Below are 19,220 nucleotides of genomic sequence, written 5' to 3' on the forward strand. Positions count from 1 at the left end.
CTAGGTCATGCAGTCATTGCTCTGGGTTTCTTTCTTTCTTTTTTTTTTTCTCCTGCAGCCACCTAAAGACATGTCAACATCCACTCATCTCATCTGGCTCCCACTAAACCTGACCTTGACATTGCCAGGTGATTTTCCAGTAAGCGTTTGCACGAGCCTGTTCGAATGTTTGTTTTTTGGAGGTGCATTCCTGTAAGCCTTCCAAGCAGGGCTTTTGTTTGTTGGAAGCTCAGGTATGACTGGGGTTTTAATGAAAACGAACGATTCGCTGTCCACACGTGGGGCTCGCCTGCAGCTATGTGTGTATGAAAGAGGAGGGCAGAGCAGCACTGGAAGAGGATGTGGGAGGTTGAGCAGACTGAGAGGATAACACAGGAGGGAGCAGAGTGAGAAAGGGAGAAGAAGCGGAGGGGTGGAGGAGGGATGGATGCAGTGAGGGGCTCTGTGACGCACGCTTGTCGGCTTGTGCTGGGCTACTGATTGGCTGCGGCGGCTGCTTGTCTGAGGATCTGGGATTCAGGCGCTGCTAGGAGAGCAGATTATGAAGCGGTGCTCGTCCAGCAGCAGTCTCCTCTCATTGTCTCGATGGCTGCACACGCACTCCTCATCTGCTCCCTCGCCTTGCTGTCTGCCCTCAGCCGGCCTGGGCTAACCTTCACTGAGGAAGAATTCCAGCCAGGACTCATATATGATGAAGTGCCTCTGATCCTGGATAGAAGGTGAGTCCATCCTCGCTCTCTACGGCTGTGAAGCAGCGGAGGGGTGCAAGGGGGGAGTGATAGGGGGGAGGGGTACTGGAGATGCACGCAGGGATGCTGGGATGCTGATGTGTGCGTCTTCTCTAAGAGGGCTTTGTGCCACCCTTGCCTTCCTTAGTTACAGCTCACCTTGGACGCATCTCAGATTGTGAATTCAATCATTCAAGCTGTGTTGGTATGTGTTGGAGGACGCTAGGCTTCAAGGCTTTGTTTGTTTTAGTGTATGGGACCGCATCAGACGGTGCTCATCAATCTCAGATGGGGCTGTTGTCTCTGTACAGTAATGCTGGTCTGGCAAGAAGGCTTGGGCAGTGGGTCTTAAAATCTAGAGAAGGGAAGAAATGGGAACAGTGAAGAAAGAGGCTGATGGAGGATAACGGAGACGATGCATCTTTTGGGGGTGTGTTTAACGATGCAGCCATTGGGAAGGAATTCTAGTTCTTTAATTTACATGTCGCCTTGGAAGTCTGATCTAGATCGAAAATGCAGGGCTCACAGGACTGTCACAAGACATTCAGGGCCTTTACCACTGCTCTGCTGCTTGCTTACATAGACAGCGCAGCAAAGAGCCATCAAACTGTGCCAAAGCCATGAAAGGCTCTTGAAATCATGCCATGCATGACAGCTCTCACAGTCCTCTGATTCTAACCCTCAACAAGCTGCCTCCCCTGCTCTCATTTATTACACAATTAAATCTTCAACAACTTTTTTGCAATTTCAGGTCACCAGTAATGACAATCAGTTTCCATGCTATCATGGATATGGTTTCATTCCATGTTAATTAAAGCTTTTATTAAATCCCGATTGACTGCTTTTACAACTTTTTACCACAGTTTATCAGAAAGAGAGAAAAAAAAATGTGATAATTTCTCCTGGGACTTAGAGCCCAGGTCCCGTTATCAAACTTTGTGCGTAACTCCTTGACACAACAGCTAACAGTCACAGGTCAACACTCCAATATCAGCTCTGACTCACTCAAAGACGGTGTTATATAATAGCAATATTTTATTCCTTAAATATGAGATGCCTTGGAGGGAGCTGAATATGTGTTAGGAAAATATGAGTTAGAGGCTTACTGATGAAAGGCTTAGAGGACACCAGGGAATGCAGCTGAAAGAAACAGGCAAATCCCTGTAGTAGTTTTTTCTTGTGGTACTAGAATTTGATCATAGACAATGTTTTAAGCCAATGTTTTAGCTTTCCAAAACTTTATAAAGGTCTGTTGCTATAATGTTAACAATGTAAATGAACAGCATCGTTGACATGCTTTCACGATGACAATGCAGGGCTTAGTCTTGTCTAAACCTAAGAGATAAAAGCAATATTTTACATTCGAAAGTTTGAAGAAATAGGGAAACAAAACAACATCAAACATGTGACATTCACAATGGTTATAAAACAACTTTACATGAGTATGTTTTGAAAGAAGATGAACAAGGTTAAAATGTGGCTACAGATTAAAGGACAACACACTAAGCTGTAATATTGTAAGCGACTTGTTCACACATTTAGGCAGCAACCATGCACAGGCTCAACAAACAAAGTAGAAGAGCAATAAAAAAAAAAAATCCCCCAAAACATAAAAACAATAAGCCAACACCAGCCATTAATGTTGCTAACTTGATTTTCAGTATCAAAGTTTTTTAATATGTCCTATTACACTTCAAAAACTATTCATGTCACTTAAGTGTGACCTAGTTATTGAGATTGCTGCAACACTCTGAGTTGACTATGCCAGCCACAGTTGAAGAACATCTTCTTGTAGGTTAATGAAAACTCAAATGAGAACAGGTTCAATCACGCAATAGTTCTAATACAGTATATTGTCCTACTTTTAATCCATACTTGTTAAAAGTACAATTACTCCTCAAATCATAACTGTCCAAGGACATTTTTATGCCGATTTAGAGATCGTCTGTCCTGTTATTCATGGACTGAATAAAAGTATTAGAAGTTAGCCCATTTGAACAATGTCAACCAACCTTAAACCACCATAAGACATCAATAGACATCAGTCATAAAGACATCTATTTAATTTTCACTTTTAAATGTTTTTATATGAAAGGCCTTTTTGGTGTCACTTCATCAAAATTGTACCCAGGCGGCTACCTTACTGCCACATCTGCTCTACCTCGGCTCTTTACGATAGTCTGCATGTGTGTCAAAGCATATCTGGCAACTGTTTTGACCAACACATTAGATAGTCAACAAGTGCTTAAATGCATCTTAAAACTGTTACGTCCTTTCAAACATAGACACAGATTATAGGACAACCTATGGAGTTCAAGGTGATAGATTGTTCATTGACCTCTATTTAAAGAAAGATTAAAGGGTAAAACGACCAGAGGTTCATTTTAGCTTTGTACAGTCAATTGATAAAAATGCTATCTTTTAAGATGAAATACTCTTGGGAAATTCTATGATTCAATGCAGATGCGATCACAAGTCTGATCTCTTACAAACTGGCCTCTGTATAGGTATGGAAGAAAGGTCATCGTTTTGTTGAGACAATTGATCGGCGATTGTTAATCTGAAAAGGATTTCAAGTTTAAAAGACAACAAACTTTTTCCAGTAATATTTATCACATTCTAACTGAAGCATGCATATCTTGCACTGATAGGTTTGTAAATCTTACTGATTTTAAAAAAATTCCTACTTATTAACATATATGCCACTACACATAAGACTGTAATCAAAATTTAAAGCCGCAAGCTCAGGTCCCCTAACTTTATCTGCTTTACATCCAAGGTGTAGAAAGATTTAGGAGTCAAGTGCTTAACCTAAGGTCTAATTTGAAGCTGCAATCAAAGCTATACTGAAACTGGCAGCAAAGATCTGACTGGCATCTTAGCTAACACCTAAATCTTAATCTCCGCTAACAAGTCTATTTATAAAACAGCACTTGCAGAGTGGGGGATTAAGAAGAGTTTTCATAAGTCATTTTCTGGACCAACTAAATTTTTTCTGATATATAATTTTACACATTATTACTCACAACTGAGGCTAAATATGAGATCCCTGCTCTTCAACGGCACAAAAAATGAAATATTTAAGATTGGTTTTAAATTTCAGGAAGGGACACTAAAAGGAAATATGAGAACAACAGTACAATAAAAACAATATTAAAAACCTCAAATCAAGTAAATTTTATTCAGTAGACATTACATTATTAGAGCTAAAGAAAAGGTAAATGCAAAAGCCAGAAAACCTAGCAACAAAATAAATAAAAAAGTAACACAGCCCTTTACTCAAGTTCTGAATCAAATACTGTGTATCTTCAGCAAGGTGGTTGTTTTCCCTTCTGCCACACACCTGAGATAAATAAGTGGTTGATTAACAGGTTTCTTCAGCATTTGATGGCTGCAGAGGAGGTCATGCAATTATTTGAATCAGGTGTTCTGGTACAAAGACAAATCAAAAATATGCAGGGCTTTTGCTCCCTCAGGTCCAGAACTGAGAAACACTACTTTAATACAAAAACATGCTTAGAGTGCAACTGACAGATTCTAAGAAAAGTTACATTTTCAGACTAACCTCTAGGATGCGCCGCCCAGGGCAAATAGCCTTATTGCCCTTATCAAAACCCATAAGAGTCCTCAGCAATATTTTCTAGCTGTAAGATGCAGGACAGGGGACGAGTTCAATGGCTAAGCACTGTTACAGATGTAGATAGCATTTGCTTATAAGTTTTAAGAGCATCCCTCAAACCTTTTTTCTGCTCAGCGGTGCAACACAAGAAGAAAGAACAAGAGATCAGCTATCCATCTGCTTGAAGAAGGACATTCAGTGAAAATGTATTGATTGAGAAGCCAAAAAAAGCTCTGTTATTAATATTTAAAACCCAGCACTTTTCTAAAATTTGTGATAATACAAGTTAAAAGTCATTCTGCTGCTAGTATTGTGGATATTGTGCGGGGGAACATGTTTGCTCAGTTGTGTGCACGCATACTTATGGATGTGTGTGGCAGCAGGGAGATGAGCCAAGGAGTGGCTCTGGCTTGGCTTTGATTATGTAAAGGGCCTGCTCAGCACCCAGCCACTGTGTGACAAACTGAACCAATGATGGGGGGCCCACAACAGCCCGTGGTTGCTGACCCTGCAAAAACTGGCACAAGAGCAGAACGGCTGGGCTTCGCATAGCTCTTGCATTCTCACAGTCCTGAGGCTCCTGCCAACCAGCTGATACCACATAGGTGCACAGGAGTGATTAATTTAGCTAAGCTGTTCAACAATCACATTAAATCTAGGAGTCATGTCAGCGGTGTGGATGGTGGGTGGATGTGGTGGTGGGGGGGGGGGGGGGGGGGGTCAAGCCTCTCTGCAGCCCTGAGATCATTGATGTCTCAAATATCAATGCAGGCAATAAGTGCGCAGCATCCAAGTTAGCCTCTATGCTGCTGAGGTTTCAGACACAAGCGCCTGCTGCCAAAGGTTTCCTGGACTTGGCAGCTCTTTTAAAGATCCATGCTTACCCAGCATTCACCAGTGGAAAATATAAATATTTGCCTTTATTACATAAATAAACTGTTATATTGTTACTCAGAGAATGGCACGTTGATACCTTAGCGAGGTATCAACATTCATGCGGGATAGCATGTACCCCCAAGCGTGGACACAGGCAGACACACACACACACCCACACACACCCCTACACACGCACACACACCCCCACACCAAGACACACTCACACACACATCCCACTGGATTTAGCCAATCATGATGCTGACGCTGGAGTTGGCAGATGCACACTGGAATGTAGGCTGAAGAGCTTATTTGTGGCAACTGACAACACGGCGTCTTCCACTTGGTCACGAACTGGTTCTCATTCTTCAGACGTCACGGTGCGACTAACATTACCTGTTCCAATTGGCTTAGGCTTTATTCCAATCGCTTTGATTTCTTCCACAGAGCAACTTGGTTGTTCCACAGCTTTGTGGCATGCAATAAAAAAGAATTCTGAGTTTGCACTACTTTGCAGAAGTATTCATACCAATTGAACTTTTTCCACATCTTGTTCACGTCATTCTACATTGCAAACACAAACTTCAATGTATTTTATTAGCATTTTATTTGATAGAGCAATACAGTAAAGTTCAGAAAGCTCAGGGAGAGATGTGGAAATGTTTCAGTCAAGCTCAGCCTTTAAAACAACATTCATGAGTGTTGAACATCTCACATAACAATGTCCAGTTCATCATTTCAAATTAAGATCAGAATGGTACAACTAGACTATTCAGAAAAGCAGCCAGGAAGGCCATCACAGCTCTGGGGCAACTATTAGTTATGCATTTGATAAATATAACCTGCACAAAAAAGAACAAAGAATGAAGCCAATGTTTACATGAAGTCGTAATAAGTTAAATTTAAGTTTCAAGCCATGTGGGACAACAAACATCTTCTCAGATGTATCAGAATAAAACTTCTGGCGCACATGCAAAATGGTTACTATATTGGAAAATTAACAGTGGGCTTTACCGTGAACACACCATCCCCTCGCTAGAAGATGGTGGTGGGAGCAACATGCTGTGGAAATTCTTTTGTTCAGCAGGAACAAGGAACAAGTTTATGAGAAGCTAGATATGGAGTGAATCTGGAATAAAATCTATCTGAGGCTGCCAGACCTGAGCCTGAGTCGGATGTTCATTTTCTAGCAGGGCATTGACACTAAACACATACAAAGCTGCAAAAGGCAAACTCTCTTTTGCAGCTCTGTAAAAGACAGAGCTGCAGGTCTCGCACAACATATCCAGGTGTTTTGTGAGACCTGAAAATTGATGTTCAGAGCTGATTGAGCTTGAGCAATTTTGTAAAGAATAAGTCAGCAATTTAGATGTGCATAAATTGTAAAAAAAAAAAAAAGACTTGTAGGCTTCATTGAGTTGGAAGGTGGTCCTACAAACTATTGACTCCATAAGTTAAAAAATAATTTTTTATATATATATATTTTTAAGTACTGTATCTGGTGCATTCCATCAGCTTGTTTTACTTCTTGAATTCGATCCTTCTGGTTTCTATACAAAATACTATAAAGACATTAAATGGTCTAAACTTTTGGAATGGATAAAATTATAATATATATAAATACATTTAATGTTGCATTTCTGTCAAATAACTTTAAGCTGAACCCAGACAAGATCTACATTTCCTGAACCTTCCTACAATCATTAGCACTTTCAGAGGTCAGGACAGATGCACTTGAACTATCCAGACTGCTGTAGCTTCTGACATCATGATTTAATCCCTTCACCTTGGTCAGGGCCAATGTCTCTCCACTTTTGGGATCCAATGGATGAGGCGTGTCCTCACAACTAATCCTAATCCACCTGGCACCAAACTGCACATTATTGCCCAGGTAGATATTGCACCATATGGGAGAATATCTGACATCCCTGGCAGCCCACTGTAAAGCTGTGACTTCCAGGTACATCTACAAAAAAATTGCTAATTTTAATATTTAAATCAAAACCTTAGTACATGAGGGAAATATTTAACAGCTTTTATTGACAGTATAAGCAGCTCTTGACTGTTTAGTGTACTCTTTCAAACAAGATTTACTTGAAGGCAGCAGATGCGAGATGTTTAAATTCATTTCTTTTTTGCTGCAGTTTCACTTACAATTTTGGTTGAAACCAACAGTAACAGATGGGAGTGATGTCTGGTGACTCAAAGTAATTGTTATTCCCAGTCCCACAGGTATTAAGGTTTACCTCTTACAAGCTCATTATTACTGGCTGTTGTACAGTGATTAGAGAACAAGAGAACAAGCCCAGATGATCACAAAGGCCAGGTCAGGACAGACCACCTTGTCAGATCTTCAGAGTGGCCATCACAACAAGCACAACTGGCTATGTCGGAGCTGCCCAGTAAGCCCACTGGCACAATATGTTTGTGATTAGACATTTAAAAAAGGATTAGGATTAGCCTCAAGAAGTCCGTGCTTTGTGGGGTTTAGTCTCAGACAGAGAGTTGGACAGCTGGGGTGAAGAACAAGGTGTGGCTGGTCCTCTGTCACATGTGCAAGATGTAGGTCAGTACTGTGACAGCTAATGTCCACAGTCACAACACTTCAGAAGTCTTACTCTAAAAAGTTTATTCATTCATTAGTTCTCTATAAGTGCAAAATCCCCTCACATTTTAAATGTGTCATTCTTTACTCTAGTAGCTGAACAAAACTAAATTAATAGGCTGATCTTAAAAGATTTTCTTTTGAAAAACAAATAATCCTGTAGTTTTTTACATGACTCACGGCATCTGTGTCGAACAGATTTTGCTTTTAAGACTTTATAACTATTTTGGTTTAACATTAAGTCTATATTAATTTTATATAGCACGTAGCTCAGATATTTTTAAATGACTTAGGTGGCACTTTGTGCATAAATCACTGCAATTACTGCCACTGCATCAATATGTAAAGCCATATGTAATCAGTTTTGAATTAATGTCAAAATAATAAATGGACAATTTTTTGTTAATAAAACATAATTATTTAGGTTTTTTAATAGGATTTCCATTACTGTGCCTTTTTCCTGCTATGTTATCAAGCCAGCAGTGTCCAAATGTTTTGTCTCTTTGGACAAAATTGTCAGATTGATAGTATTTGAGAGCAATTTTTTAATTAAAAATGCAAAAAGAATTCTATTTATTTTTTATTTTTACCTGCTCAACAAACATGCAATTTTTAAATAAAATGAAGTCATATGTTTTTTGTATGAAAATGGATCTGTTATTTATTGGTGAACTTGACAAATATATATAGTTTTGTATATGTTCTGGATTAATTGGTTCATTTGTTTTGTTGGGTTAGGAACATTTTTTTTCAGTCTACTCACAGCATGGGTCTTTCTTTGAAAATGTTTGCTGTAGTTAGCTCTTAGAGTGGCCTCCTTCTGAGTAAAAGTCATAAGGAGACTTTTACACATATGAAGTGGATGTTTATGGTCTTATTTACTGTGAAATTAATATATAAAAAAACATGGTTATTAAAAGAAACATTTTGTGTTTTACATTTTCACTTAAGAAGATTGTCATAAAAATCTTGGCATCACCATTTCTTTTTTAAGTGCACTTAAAAAAGCACTTAAAATCACATGTGCTGGTGGATATGAATATGTTTGTCATATTCTTTGCAGCTGACAAAATCATTGCAAAAGCCTCCAATGGCCACCAGGGCACACTTTGGAAACCATACTGTGGGGAAGAATTCTGTACAGAAAATGTGTTTACCAGAAAAACAAAAATAATAATGAAATAAAAACATCCTTCATCTTATCTTCAGAAAGCCTCATTGTATCTTTTGTCTTTTCCACAGCAAAGAGAACCCCCATCAAGCAACAAGAGTCACATCACGTAAGTCACTAATCCATTCTGACACAAGACCTGATTCAGTCTAACCTGCTGTGGTTCTTTTGACACTGACTTGCACAGATCTGATGAAAGCATTTGCTTTTAAAACCCCGAGACATCTCTGCTTCTTTGTAATTTGATCAGGTTTTCATGTGGGGACCTGTGTTCAACTGGAACACCTCAGTGGGATGCTGGCGTGTGTTGCTATATTTACGCATTGTGATACAAATGCACAAAGAATAATTTTTTACACTTCTGGAAAGGCATGATGGGTAAAGATGTATCTGGAACAAAATGAACAGTGTTTGTAAACACTGAACTTATTTTAAAGTAAACCGGTGATGAGTCAGAGGGATGACGCAACCTACTAGAAATAGATACGAACCAGAGTAGTGAGGTGCACGCAGGTCTCTTTGTTCTTTGTTTGCTTTCATGTGCTTATGTGCTCACTGCCTATATGAAGTCATCGCAACTTTTATGAGTATACAGCTTTCTCCAATAAAGCACTGCAAAACAGCTTAACCTGCCCAGTGATCTAAACTCCAATCATGCATTTGTTTGTTTTCACTTTCAGGTACAGATGGAGAGTATGGCCTGGAAAGTGAAGAGGTGTTTTTGACGCCTGAAGATGAAAACCCACTCAGGAGAATACTGCAGGTACAGTGTTCAGAGTTCTCCTCTCCCTGTCTGCTGTTCATACAAATGCACACGCACTGGAACACACAAGCAAAAACTGAGCATGCTCACTCAGCCACACTGAGTGACCTTGGATGAAGGAATAATGTTTGTCTCATATTCACCAGAGGTAAAACATCTTTGCCACCCACACACAGCACTCCTGTGACTGAAAATTCAATAATATTCCACAGTATGCCTCATCAGCTTGTGCATATAGGCAAATATGTCTGTTTTACATAGATTGGTGAGTCGTGCTCAAAGCACCAATGTTGCTTTTCTAAACTCGTTTTGGGTGCTTGTAATTTCAGCCATAAAAATCCAGTTTTATCCCAACACAAACATAATGACTTCACCTTACATTTTCTGTAACACTACTACCTTTCAGTGTGATTCACTCTTCGTGCGAACAGATAAAAACATCTACAGGGGGCAGTTTGTCTCTGCCAACTAATGTCAGTGCTTTCTTTGCCACTGCACACCATTATATGCAAATGTAGAGAACTCCTGCTTTCCACACGCTGCTCTTTCTCCATTTATGATTCAGATGGTGGGGTGAATACTGTGAACTTTACACATGGCTCACATTTTATGATCAGACAAGCTGGCAAGCCTTGAAAAAGGCCTTTCAAATTAAATATCACAGCATGAATAAAACTAAGGCATTGCAGGTTGGGAGTTGTAGGATTGTAGGATGTGTGACATAGAATGCCCTGATTTAAACAGTTCAAGACATCTGATGCTTATCTAGATTGGGTGGAGAATGCCAGTCCTGCTACAGAATTGTGTTAAGTTCTGGATTTTGACTGGACCATTTAAACAAAAAGAATTTGGTCACACCTAGAGTGTACCAAGCTAGTTCACGCTATGTGTGATTAAACCTATTCATTAATAGTTCTAGATAATGCTGTAATGTCACTGCCCTACTGGAAGGTGGACTTATTCCTCCGTTGTTGGCCGTTTGCAGGTTCTTCAGGTTTTCTACTGAGATTGCCCAGTATTTAGCTAGATCTAGTACAGTATTTTCCTATCAACTCCCGTCATCTTTCCACTTTTCTCTGTTCAAAAAAAGTGTCTCTACAGTTTAATACATGATGCTTCTTTACTGTGGGTATGGTGTATTCAAAGTGATGGCCAGAGTTAGTTTCGCCTGCTTGACATTTTGGTCTCAACCAACAAATGTTTCCTGCGCTTTCTGTTTTAGTGGATTGCTGTAGTTAATCCAGAGTTACCATGAGCTTCTTGTCTGGGTCTCAGATTAAAGCCATCCATGTTTGGCCATTGACCTGTCATCTTAGGAAACACTGTCGGACTTCAGAATGTTGGTTGTTGTTTACTAATATTCTCCAATAACCTCTGAGACATTCCCAGAACAACAGTGTTTACACTAGTTACACACAGATTTCTAATTAGGCACATCTGAATTGAGTTTGTTGTACTTGAGATTGTTTAGACGTATCAGAATAAATGGGGTTGAATGTAAACATGCAATACTTTTATCATTTGTTCCAATTAATTATTCCAAAAACCAAATATCCTTTGCCTTTCACTTCAAAAATATGTGCTACTTCCTGTTGATCTGTCGCCTAAAATATCCATTAAATGCATTGAAAATTGTGATTGCAACATGAAAAAAAATGAAAAAGTTCAAGGGACTGGAACACTTCTGCAAGGGACTGTCTGTGCAGGTCTCTGTAAAAAATTAAAGGACTAGTGGGCTGTCTTCAATAAGACAGTAAGGTAATGCCGAACAGTTGTTAAGCTGGATGCAGGTTTTATTGTCATTAATTACCATTTGTTTGTATCTTTGCAGCCTTTTAAATGGCATCAGTCTGGGATGTCTCTCAGTAAAAGGAAGCTGCTGCAGTCTCTGATGGGGCCTTATGGCCCGCTCAGTGTGTCTTACAATGGGAAGCCTTGCATTCTGTTTAAGGCAAAACGGTTGGCAATCCGCTACAGGAACCACACGTTCATTGATCTGACTGAGAGGGTCTTCAACCCCAGCTTACCTGTGGACACTAAGGGCTCAATCTGTACCAAGGACAAAGCAATGTAAGTCTCATCCCAAAGCAACAACTGTGTCAAGAGAATTTCTTTTTAAATGTGCATCGCAAGATCAATATTTGTTGTGTTCAAATATCTACAGTCTAGACATCTCTTTAAATATATAATGCTTTGTGTCAATTGAGTTAAATATTCTGCTATTGGTTTTATCTCCCACAGACTTTCTTTAAGATTTGGTGATGTTGAGGACTTACGAGGTCTAGTTATCAGGTAAAATGGCAACGTTTAATTCAAACACATTTGTATTTTAAGAATCTCTAGAAACCACATTTGAATGCTTACAAGTGCATAATTATAAATAACTACACTTTCTCCTTCAAAAGGCTTCAGATGTCCAACACTTTTTATGAGGCAGCTGGTCAAAACTGGTTCACTCTAGACAGCGTTCACATCCAGTACAACTGGACCCAGGAGGCTACATTCAACGCCAGTGAGGTCTACGCTCCTGCCACTTCATCCTACCATTGCCAGCACGTCAGCAGCCTGCACAAATATGACACCCTGCTAGTGCCCAGCTCCCACACTGACACATCCGCTAACTGGCACATAACTTTCACTGATTTCCAGGTACACAGCCACACAAGGGGCACAACCTTTGTTGTCTCAACTTGTTTAATAGTGTTTGCATGGTCCGTTTTGGTTTTATTATTTTTCCATTTTAGCTACATAGGTGCATGTGTCTGTACGTTAGCGAGCTGGTATCCTTTTAATGTTTAGTGTGTTGGCTGTCAATCTGTCAGTTGGCTGTTTGTCAGTCTGTTTTATTTATTTAGCCATCTGCTCAATTGTCTCAACCTGTCCATCTGTATAGTGTGTCTGTGCTTGGTAAGCCCAATAAGAGCCAGTTGTCCTATTTGCTTCAGCCTAATCTTATCTATCCGCCTTACTCTTTGTTCTTCCAGATTCAGGCCTTCAACGTACAGTCAGAGAAGTTTGCGTCTGCCAGTGACTGTGCTACTTTCTTAACGCCAGCTATTCTGATGGGTCTGGTGACGTCGTTAATCCTTCTCCTAGTCTTAGCCTATGCCCTGCATATGGTGGTACACCTCAAGCACATTGACCGCTATGAGGAGCACAAAGCCACTGTCTACTTCCCCCGCAGTCCTGAGGCCGAGTTACCAGACAAAAACAGCCTGTGAAGGAGGATGATGAGACTGAGGATGATTGTGGGGAGAGACTGGGGAAGGGGAAGCTAAGAATCAAGGCTGCAGTGACTACAAGAGTGAAAAAGTATCTTCAACTGAAATTTCATCAACTTAATGACAACTTTGCCTGTTCTTGTCAAAAGCTAAGTCTTAACTCTATTAGGTAAATGCAAAGTGTGGCCGGATACTTTCCCTTCTCTCCTCACTGACTGGCATCTACTGGGAAAGTCCAGGCCTCTCCTAGAGATGGCTTTGTTGGTTTAATATCCAAGGTTCGGTGTCTGTCCCAGGATGCTGAAGGGCAACGACTTGCACAGGTCTTTGTCCCAGCCGGCCCTTAAAACAAAAGGCTCACAGTTGCAGCCAATACAGCTAACTCAAATGCTCCAGCTTAAGTGTATGTATTACATGGCTCCAAAGTGTCATATTGCAAGCAACCAACAATGTCAACAACATTGTCCTTCCAGCTTTCATTGCTGTAAAGATAGTCTAACACCGCTGCAAAAATGGTAAACTTAGAACAGCCACTTTTCTAGCTGAGATAGCCTTATTAGCTGCATGTCCTAATAGGCTGGTGTTCTTGGGCTAGCACAGTGCTTCCTAATAAGATGGACCCAGATGGTCTCCTGCTTGAGACTTATCATATAATGAGATATGGCACAATGTAAAATGATATTGGGAAGTCTTTTGGTGGAAACACAACAAAATTATTAGGAACCACTGGTCTAACATCCGGCTGGAATGGATGAACTAACTTTACTGGCCCGTCGGAGCCGCTGGCCTTTCTCAACCTATCCCTGAACGAGACTGCTGCTTGGGACTTAACTGTGAAATGGCCTTCTACAGACCAGACAAGACAAAGAGGATTCAACAAACTAGCACAACATTTGTTAGTAGCAGAGGCACTAACAACAGACTTTTAAAAGACTACACAAAGAACTATGCTGCAAAAAGATGGCCCATCCATGGGCATAGCAGAAATGCAGGTTCTTGGGATGCAACGGCTTATCCGAGTCACTTGTTTGAACAAAGGAGGCTGTGGGTCCTCAACTGAGACTGCTCAAACTGACTGCCAAAGTGAAGCCACAAATGTGTTGCCATAATATATGGTCTGAAACAGAGTGAGACAATGTGAAAATGAAAGTGAACCATTACAGCTATGTAAAAAAAAAAAAATGAAGAAAATGCATTCATGTACAGAAATGTCACTCTGCGGAGGTCTTTTTTTGATATTCTGTGTAATCATAAAAGCTATTAGGTACAGGTTGACTATGCTAAAACTCATAACCAAAAGGATATCCAGAGCTGTAAATATAACACCTCTCTAGGATCATAGCTGTTTACTATCTTCAAATACTGCACAACTAATAGACAATACAATTGTAAAATTGTTCTACTGAGATTGGTAAACATATCAATGCATATGATTTTTTTTCTACAAGGGTGAACATGTTACATTTCCTGTGTGTTTGTTTTAAGCTGGGCCAAAATAAGGTTCAGTTTTACCTATCTGTAAATTATTAAGCAAGATTCCTATCATAGACGGATGTCACTACTGAATGCCGTTTAGTCACTGGGACCTATAGATGCCATTATTACGCCAGAAGCCTCATTAGCAATAGTTACAGAATCAGTGAGTCATTATTACTGACAAAAAAAAAACACTCAGCATGACAGTAAATAGATATCTTAACATTCGATATGGCAGTTCTGTCGGTTTGTAGCAGTGTGAAATGTGTTCTTTGGTCATAAATGTATCCTACAATCGATTGACTATTGGAGGCAGTTTGTCCAAGGACTAACTGGTGTAAAATGAACAATAAAATGATATTCTGAGGGACATATCTGCTGTGCTTCTCTGGGACCATATGTTTATTTTTAACTTTTTTATTTTTTTGGTGTTTATTCTTAATGGTTTCCATGCAAATAATAATTTTGTATAGCTTTTTATTATTATAAAAAATATATAAAAACAATATATTTTTTATTATAGCTTTGTTTCTCAGTGAGAAAAACTATATGAAGGGGATTTACCTTCAATGAATGCCACAAAAGTGATGCGAGTAATACTATGTGTGCATGAGAAGAGTAGGGCTTTTCCAAAGAAAAATCCTATTCTAGACAAAAAGTATATATATATTATATACACATAATTTGTCAGTGCAAGTTATAAAACAATAGTAATATGTACATTTCTTATGGAATAACTGCAAGATTTACAGAGCATCAGTTTCGAAATGATTGAAATTTTCAACTAATTTAAAATAACAGTCTAGTGATAATAGCGTTTGTGTCTTAAATCTATGGTCAAAATGTATGCAAGGCAAAAAAAAACCTTGAGTAGAGGAAGTAAACTGTAAATGTATATGCACTACAAACTAAAGTTGTAATGGCCCTACAGTTATACCAATGAAAATATTTCAAATAGTTTCTGCATATACCCTAAATAAAACAAACTCATCCTTCTTGTTGAAAGATAGTGACATCTAATGGTATGGAGTAATACTGGATTTGAAAGCCTGCACTTACCTATGATTAAACCAGAGGTATTTTCTGCTTCAACTGAAAGCTAAGATTAAGAGCTAAAAAAAAAAAAAACTTCCACTGGTTATTATCTTTTATTTCATCAATGTTAAGTTACTTTGATATAAATATAAAAATATTAAACTTGGTTGATCATGCAGCATTCAGTTGCTTAATATTTAAAGGAGATGCATGATTATAGGTGGGTGTTGTGATTTTTCTTTTCTTTCTTGGACTTTCTTGAAGCCTTCTTGTATCAGTATGAAAATCCATTCTCTACCAGAGTACCAGTAGAAATAATAAGGCCATCACCAGACTTCACTATTGGCAGTGATAGTGAACAAATGTCACTGCCAATGACATTGACTGAAAAGGTGAAACTTGAAAAAAAAATTTTTTTTGTTGTTTGTTTTTTGCTCATTTAAGAAAAAAATTATCTTTGGTGAGTCATATTGTGACTAATTATTTGTGAGCCATTTAGTTAATTTCCATTTTATTCACCTATTTCATATCAATTTTTAATTGATGACAAGTTTTATATGCGCTTCATATTTGTGCATATTTGGAGCTTTCCAAACTCATGACATGCAGGAGAAGCTCCACCTGTTTTCTGGATCACATGCCATCTAAACTTGTAAATGACTATCTGTCTCCCAGTTATTCTCCCACTCACTAAAAATCATCAACTCCTCCTTCAGATCGGGTTCAGTCTCCCCAACTTTCAAGCTGGCTCATCCCACCTCACTTCCAATGATTTGCATGAATCATTTCCACTCAATCAATCAATCAATCAATCAATCAATCAATCAATCAATCAATCAATCAATCAATCAATCAATGTGCTATACAAATGTTATTTGTATAGCACATTTCAGCAGCAAGGCATTTCAAAGTGCTTTACATCATTACAAACACAGAAACACAGAAACAGCAGTCCTCAAAGTGACCAATGATCATGTTTAACCATGTCAATACCATAACCTATTAATAGGAACGGGTCAAGCAACACAAAAACTGCAAAAAACTGACTCAATAGTGAGATCCAAGGAATGAACTACAAACATATCACAGACAGACTGGAAAATAAAGCACTTTGAGAGCTATGTTATGATTCTGATAACGGGTCAAGGCAGTTTGAGAAGTAACAGAAATATTAGGTTGGTGGTTAAAAGATTTGCATCAGAACACAGGAGAGAAAAGGCCATGTTGGTCAAACTTGGATCAGCAGTAGAACTGTTTAATCCTTTGGTGTATTCTTCCATTTTAACCATCAAGTAGCACAGCAGAAATGATTATATAAGAATATAATATTAATTTCTTTGTAGCTATAAATTTTAGTTTTAAGGAAGATAGTCTATAAAAAATACAATGTATTTAGTATTTTATGAAAATTTTGAGGACAGAAGAAGAAAACATAATTTAAATTTATGAATTAGCTTAGGATGTATGTTTGCATGGATACTGAGAAAGAACTTCAAACAAGCAGATTAAAGCAGATTAATTAATAAAACCATGAAGGATTCCGCAGATTAATTAATAAAACCATGAAGGATTCCGCTGTTTTTCTAGTTTTACTAGATAAGAATTATAAGATAAGAATATTTAAATCTAAAGTTATTATGCTTAGAGAGTCATTACTGAGAGTAATAGTTTTTTTTCACCACCAACCAAACAGCGTCGTTGTCTGCTTTCTTACAAATTGCATCAAACGGTTGCTCAAGCTTACGTGAAAAGTAAATAAATAGCAGAAAATGTCATAGGCTGAATTAATTGTACATCTTCATTGAATTGGAATAACAATGAGGTTCATTCATCAGTTTAAAACTATCCTTTGAAAATAACTACCTATAAGCAGGTAGTAAACATATTTCTCACTAATCCCATTTATCTGTATTAAAACTATTGTTTTTATTGTTTTGGTTTAATAGTCTAATATTTGAAGCAATTATATGTAGTCTTCTCATTAGCTTTTGTGAGAAATTGAAAACTGAGTTGATTAAATAAATACATTTTCAATAATATTGAAATTAATTGAAATGCACCTATTGAATCATTTTATATTTTTGGGAAATGTAATGTTGTACTCCGTCCTCTAGATGTCAGTATACACATGTGTCAAAGCTTACAGCTTTCTACGTGATGTAACCTCATGTTGTTGTGGGAAAGCTAGTGGATTTAATTACTTTTATTTGCTGTTGAGATGGTTTGTACTACAACTTCAAAGGTCAGTAAAAGCTTTAATGATTTTAATTATCTGTGCATTACACCGTGGCAGTGCATAAACATCCTAATTAAAAGAGCAAGCAATGTACAAATTACGGCACACAGATAAAGCAATGTTCATATATAGCCTTCATAGATAACCCAATTTTAAGTTGCATTTTCAGTTTAGCTGGAACCATCACTGGATCAAACATTTCAGTGATTCATACTTCTTCTTTACTGTCACATTTCAGGCAGAACAGAAGGGGTGGTGTTTCATGTTTGTTGTTAATCTCTTTCCTGCGCAGAACTCTACAGCTCGGATCCTCAGAGTCCTCAAAGCTGGGAATTCAGACTTTGTGGATGCAGCCTGTGCAGAGACAGATAGGCCCGCCTGTTTTATATGTAAAGCTTCCAGTCAGAAAGCACAGCCCATAGGGTCCTCACATCACTCCTTTGTTGAAGAAAAAACTTTTGCAGCTTGGCCCAATCGTCTAGGCGGCTTTTAATAGAGGCTGCACAAGACAGTGCACCTGCACTAGGTGGGTTGGGTTTGACCTTTTTCTGAATCACTAAATATATGTTCATTACAGAGCTGCCACTTGGAGGGATCAGGCACCGCTACTTGACCGTCCTCTTTTTCTTTTGTTTTTAAACACCTACATTTTTTTCTGCCTTTTTCAGTACTATTATCAAAGCAAACATAATCAGATTTTTGAGCCAAAAAGATATATTTCAAAAGCCAATAAGCAATTTTAAAAGACCTTTGTAGTGGTTATTTGTTGAATGGACATGTGGCTGCTTAATGGCAACAGAAAGAGTATAGAGAAGGAATTTTTAGAAGGATTTCCAAGGATAAGATTCACAGAAACTGAAAACAGTTGCTGCCTCTGGGATAATTGGAATGCTAAAACTAATGAATGGAAGCAATCCCAACCCAGGACAAATGACTCCACATAGTTAAAAGCTTGGAAAAATATTTTGATTCAATATCAATAGCATTAAGTTAAAAGTCAATCTACTGAGATTTTTGCATCTATTATTTGTGAGCATAAAGTTTATTATGTTACAATAAAATGTCCTTCTACAATAGTTTGTAGTTCATGTAGATGATGTCTGCAAATTATGTTGATTGATCATGTGAAATGATTCTTCTGAATGTGTAGCCACAATAATAAGTTTGAGCTAGTAGTTAGTTTTAGTGGTGTGGTTTGCTGTGTTTTCACAAATACATTGCCATTTAGTCAAAAACATCAATGAGTAAAACATGAACCGATTGTGTCAGAAAACACGAGATCTATACAACCGTGGCCTGACTATACTGGGGACTCAGCTGTTGGGAGGAACATGCTGACAGATCTGTGCATGTCATTTTAAAATTACTTATGGAAACTGGAGTAGAATTATCTCTATCCAATGTCTACCAAAACTCGAGCATCTCAAATTGCAGTTTTTTCTACAATGTGGTGAATTAGAAGCAGACTAGGCTCACCACAATGAGCTGCCCTC

At 38.4% G+C, this 19,220-nt stretch overlaps 1 protein-coding gene across 1 annotated transcript; it reads left to right on the forward strand.

The window, feature by feature from the left end:
• The first annotated feature begins 478 nt into the window (after window positions 1–478).
• atp6ap1lb (ATPase H+ transporting accessory protein 1 like b) lies at window positions 479–14,830 on the forward strand. The gene is made up of 7 exons (XM_032575453.1): window positions 479–719; window positions 9,068–9,105; window positions 9,677–9,759; window positions 11,591–11,829; window positions 12,001–12,051; window positions 12,165–12,408; window positions 12,744–14,830. Exons 1-7 carry the CDS (start codon window positions 586–588, stop codon window positions 12,978–12,980), a joined length of 1,026 nt encoding a protein of 341 aa, XP_032431344.1. The 5' UTR covers window positions 479–585; the 3' UTR covers window positions 12,981–14,830.
• The last annotated feature ends 4,390 nt before the right edge of the window (window positions 14,831–19,220 follow it).

The sequence above is a fragment of the Xiphophorus hellerii genome, chromosome 1 (genome assembly GCF_003331165.1).
Source record: "Xiphophorus hellerii strain 12219 chromosome 1, Xiphophorus_hellerii-4.1, whole genome shotgun sequence".
In the NCBI taxonomy this organism is placed as follows: Eukaryota; Metazoa; Chordata; class Actinopteri; order Cyprinodontiformes; family Poeciliidae; genus Xiphophorus; species Xiphophorus hellerii.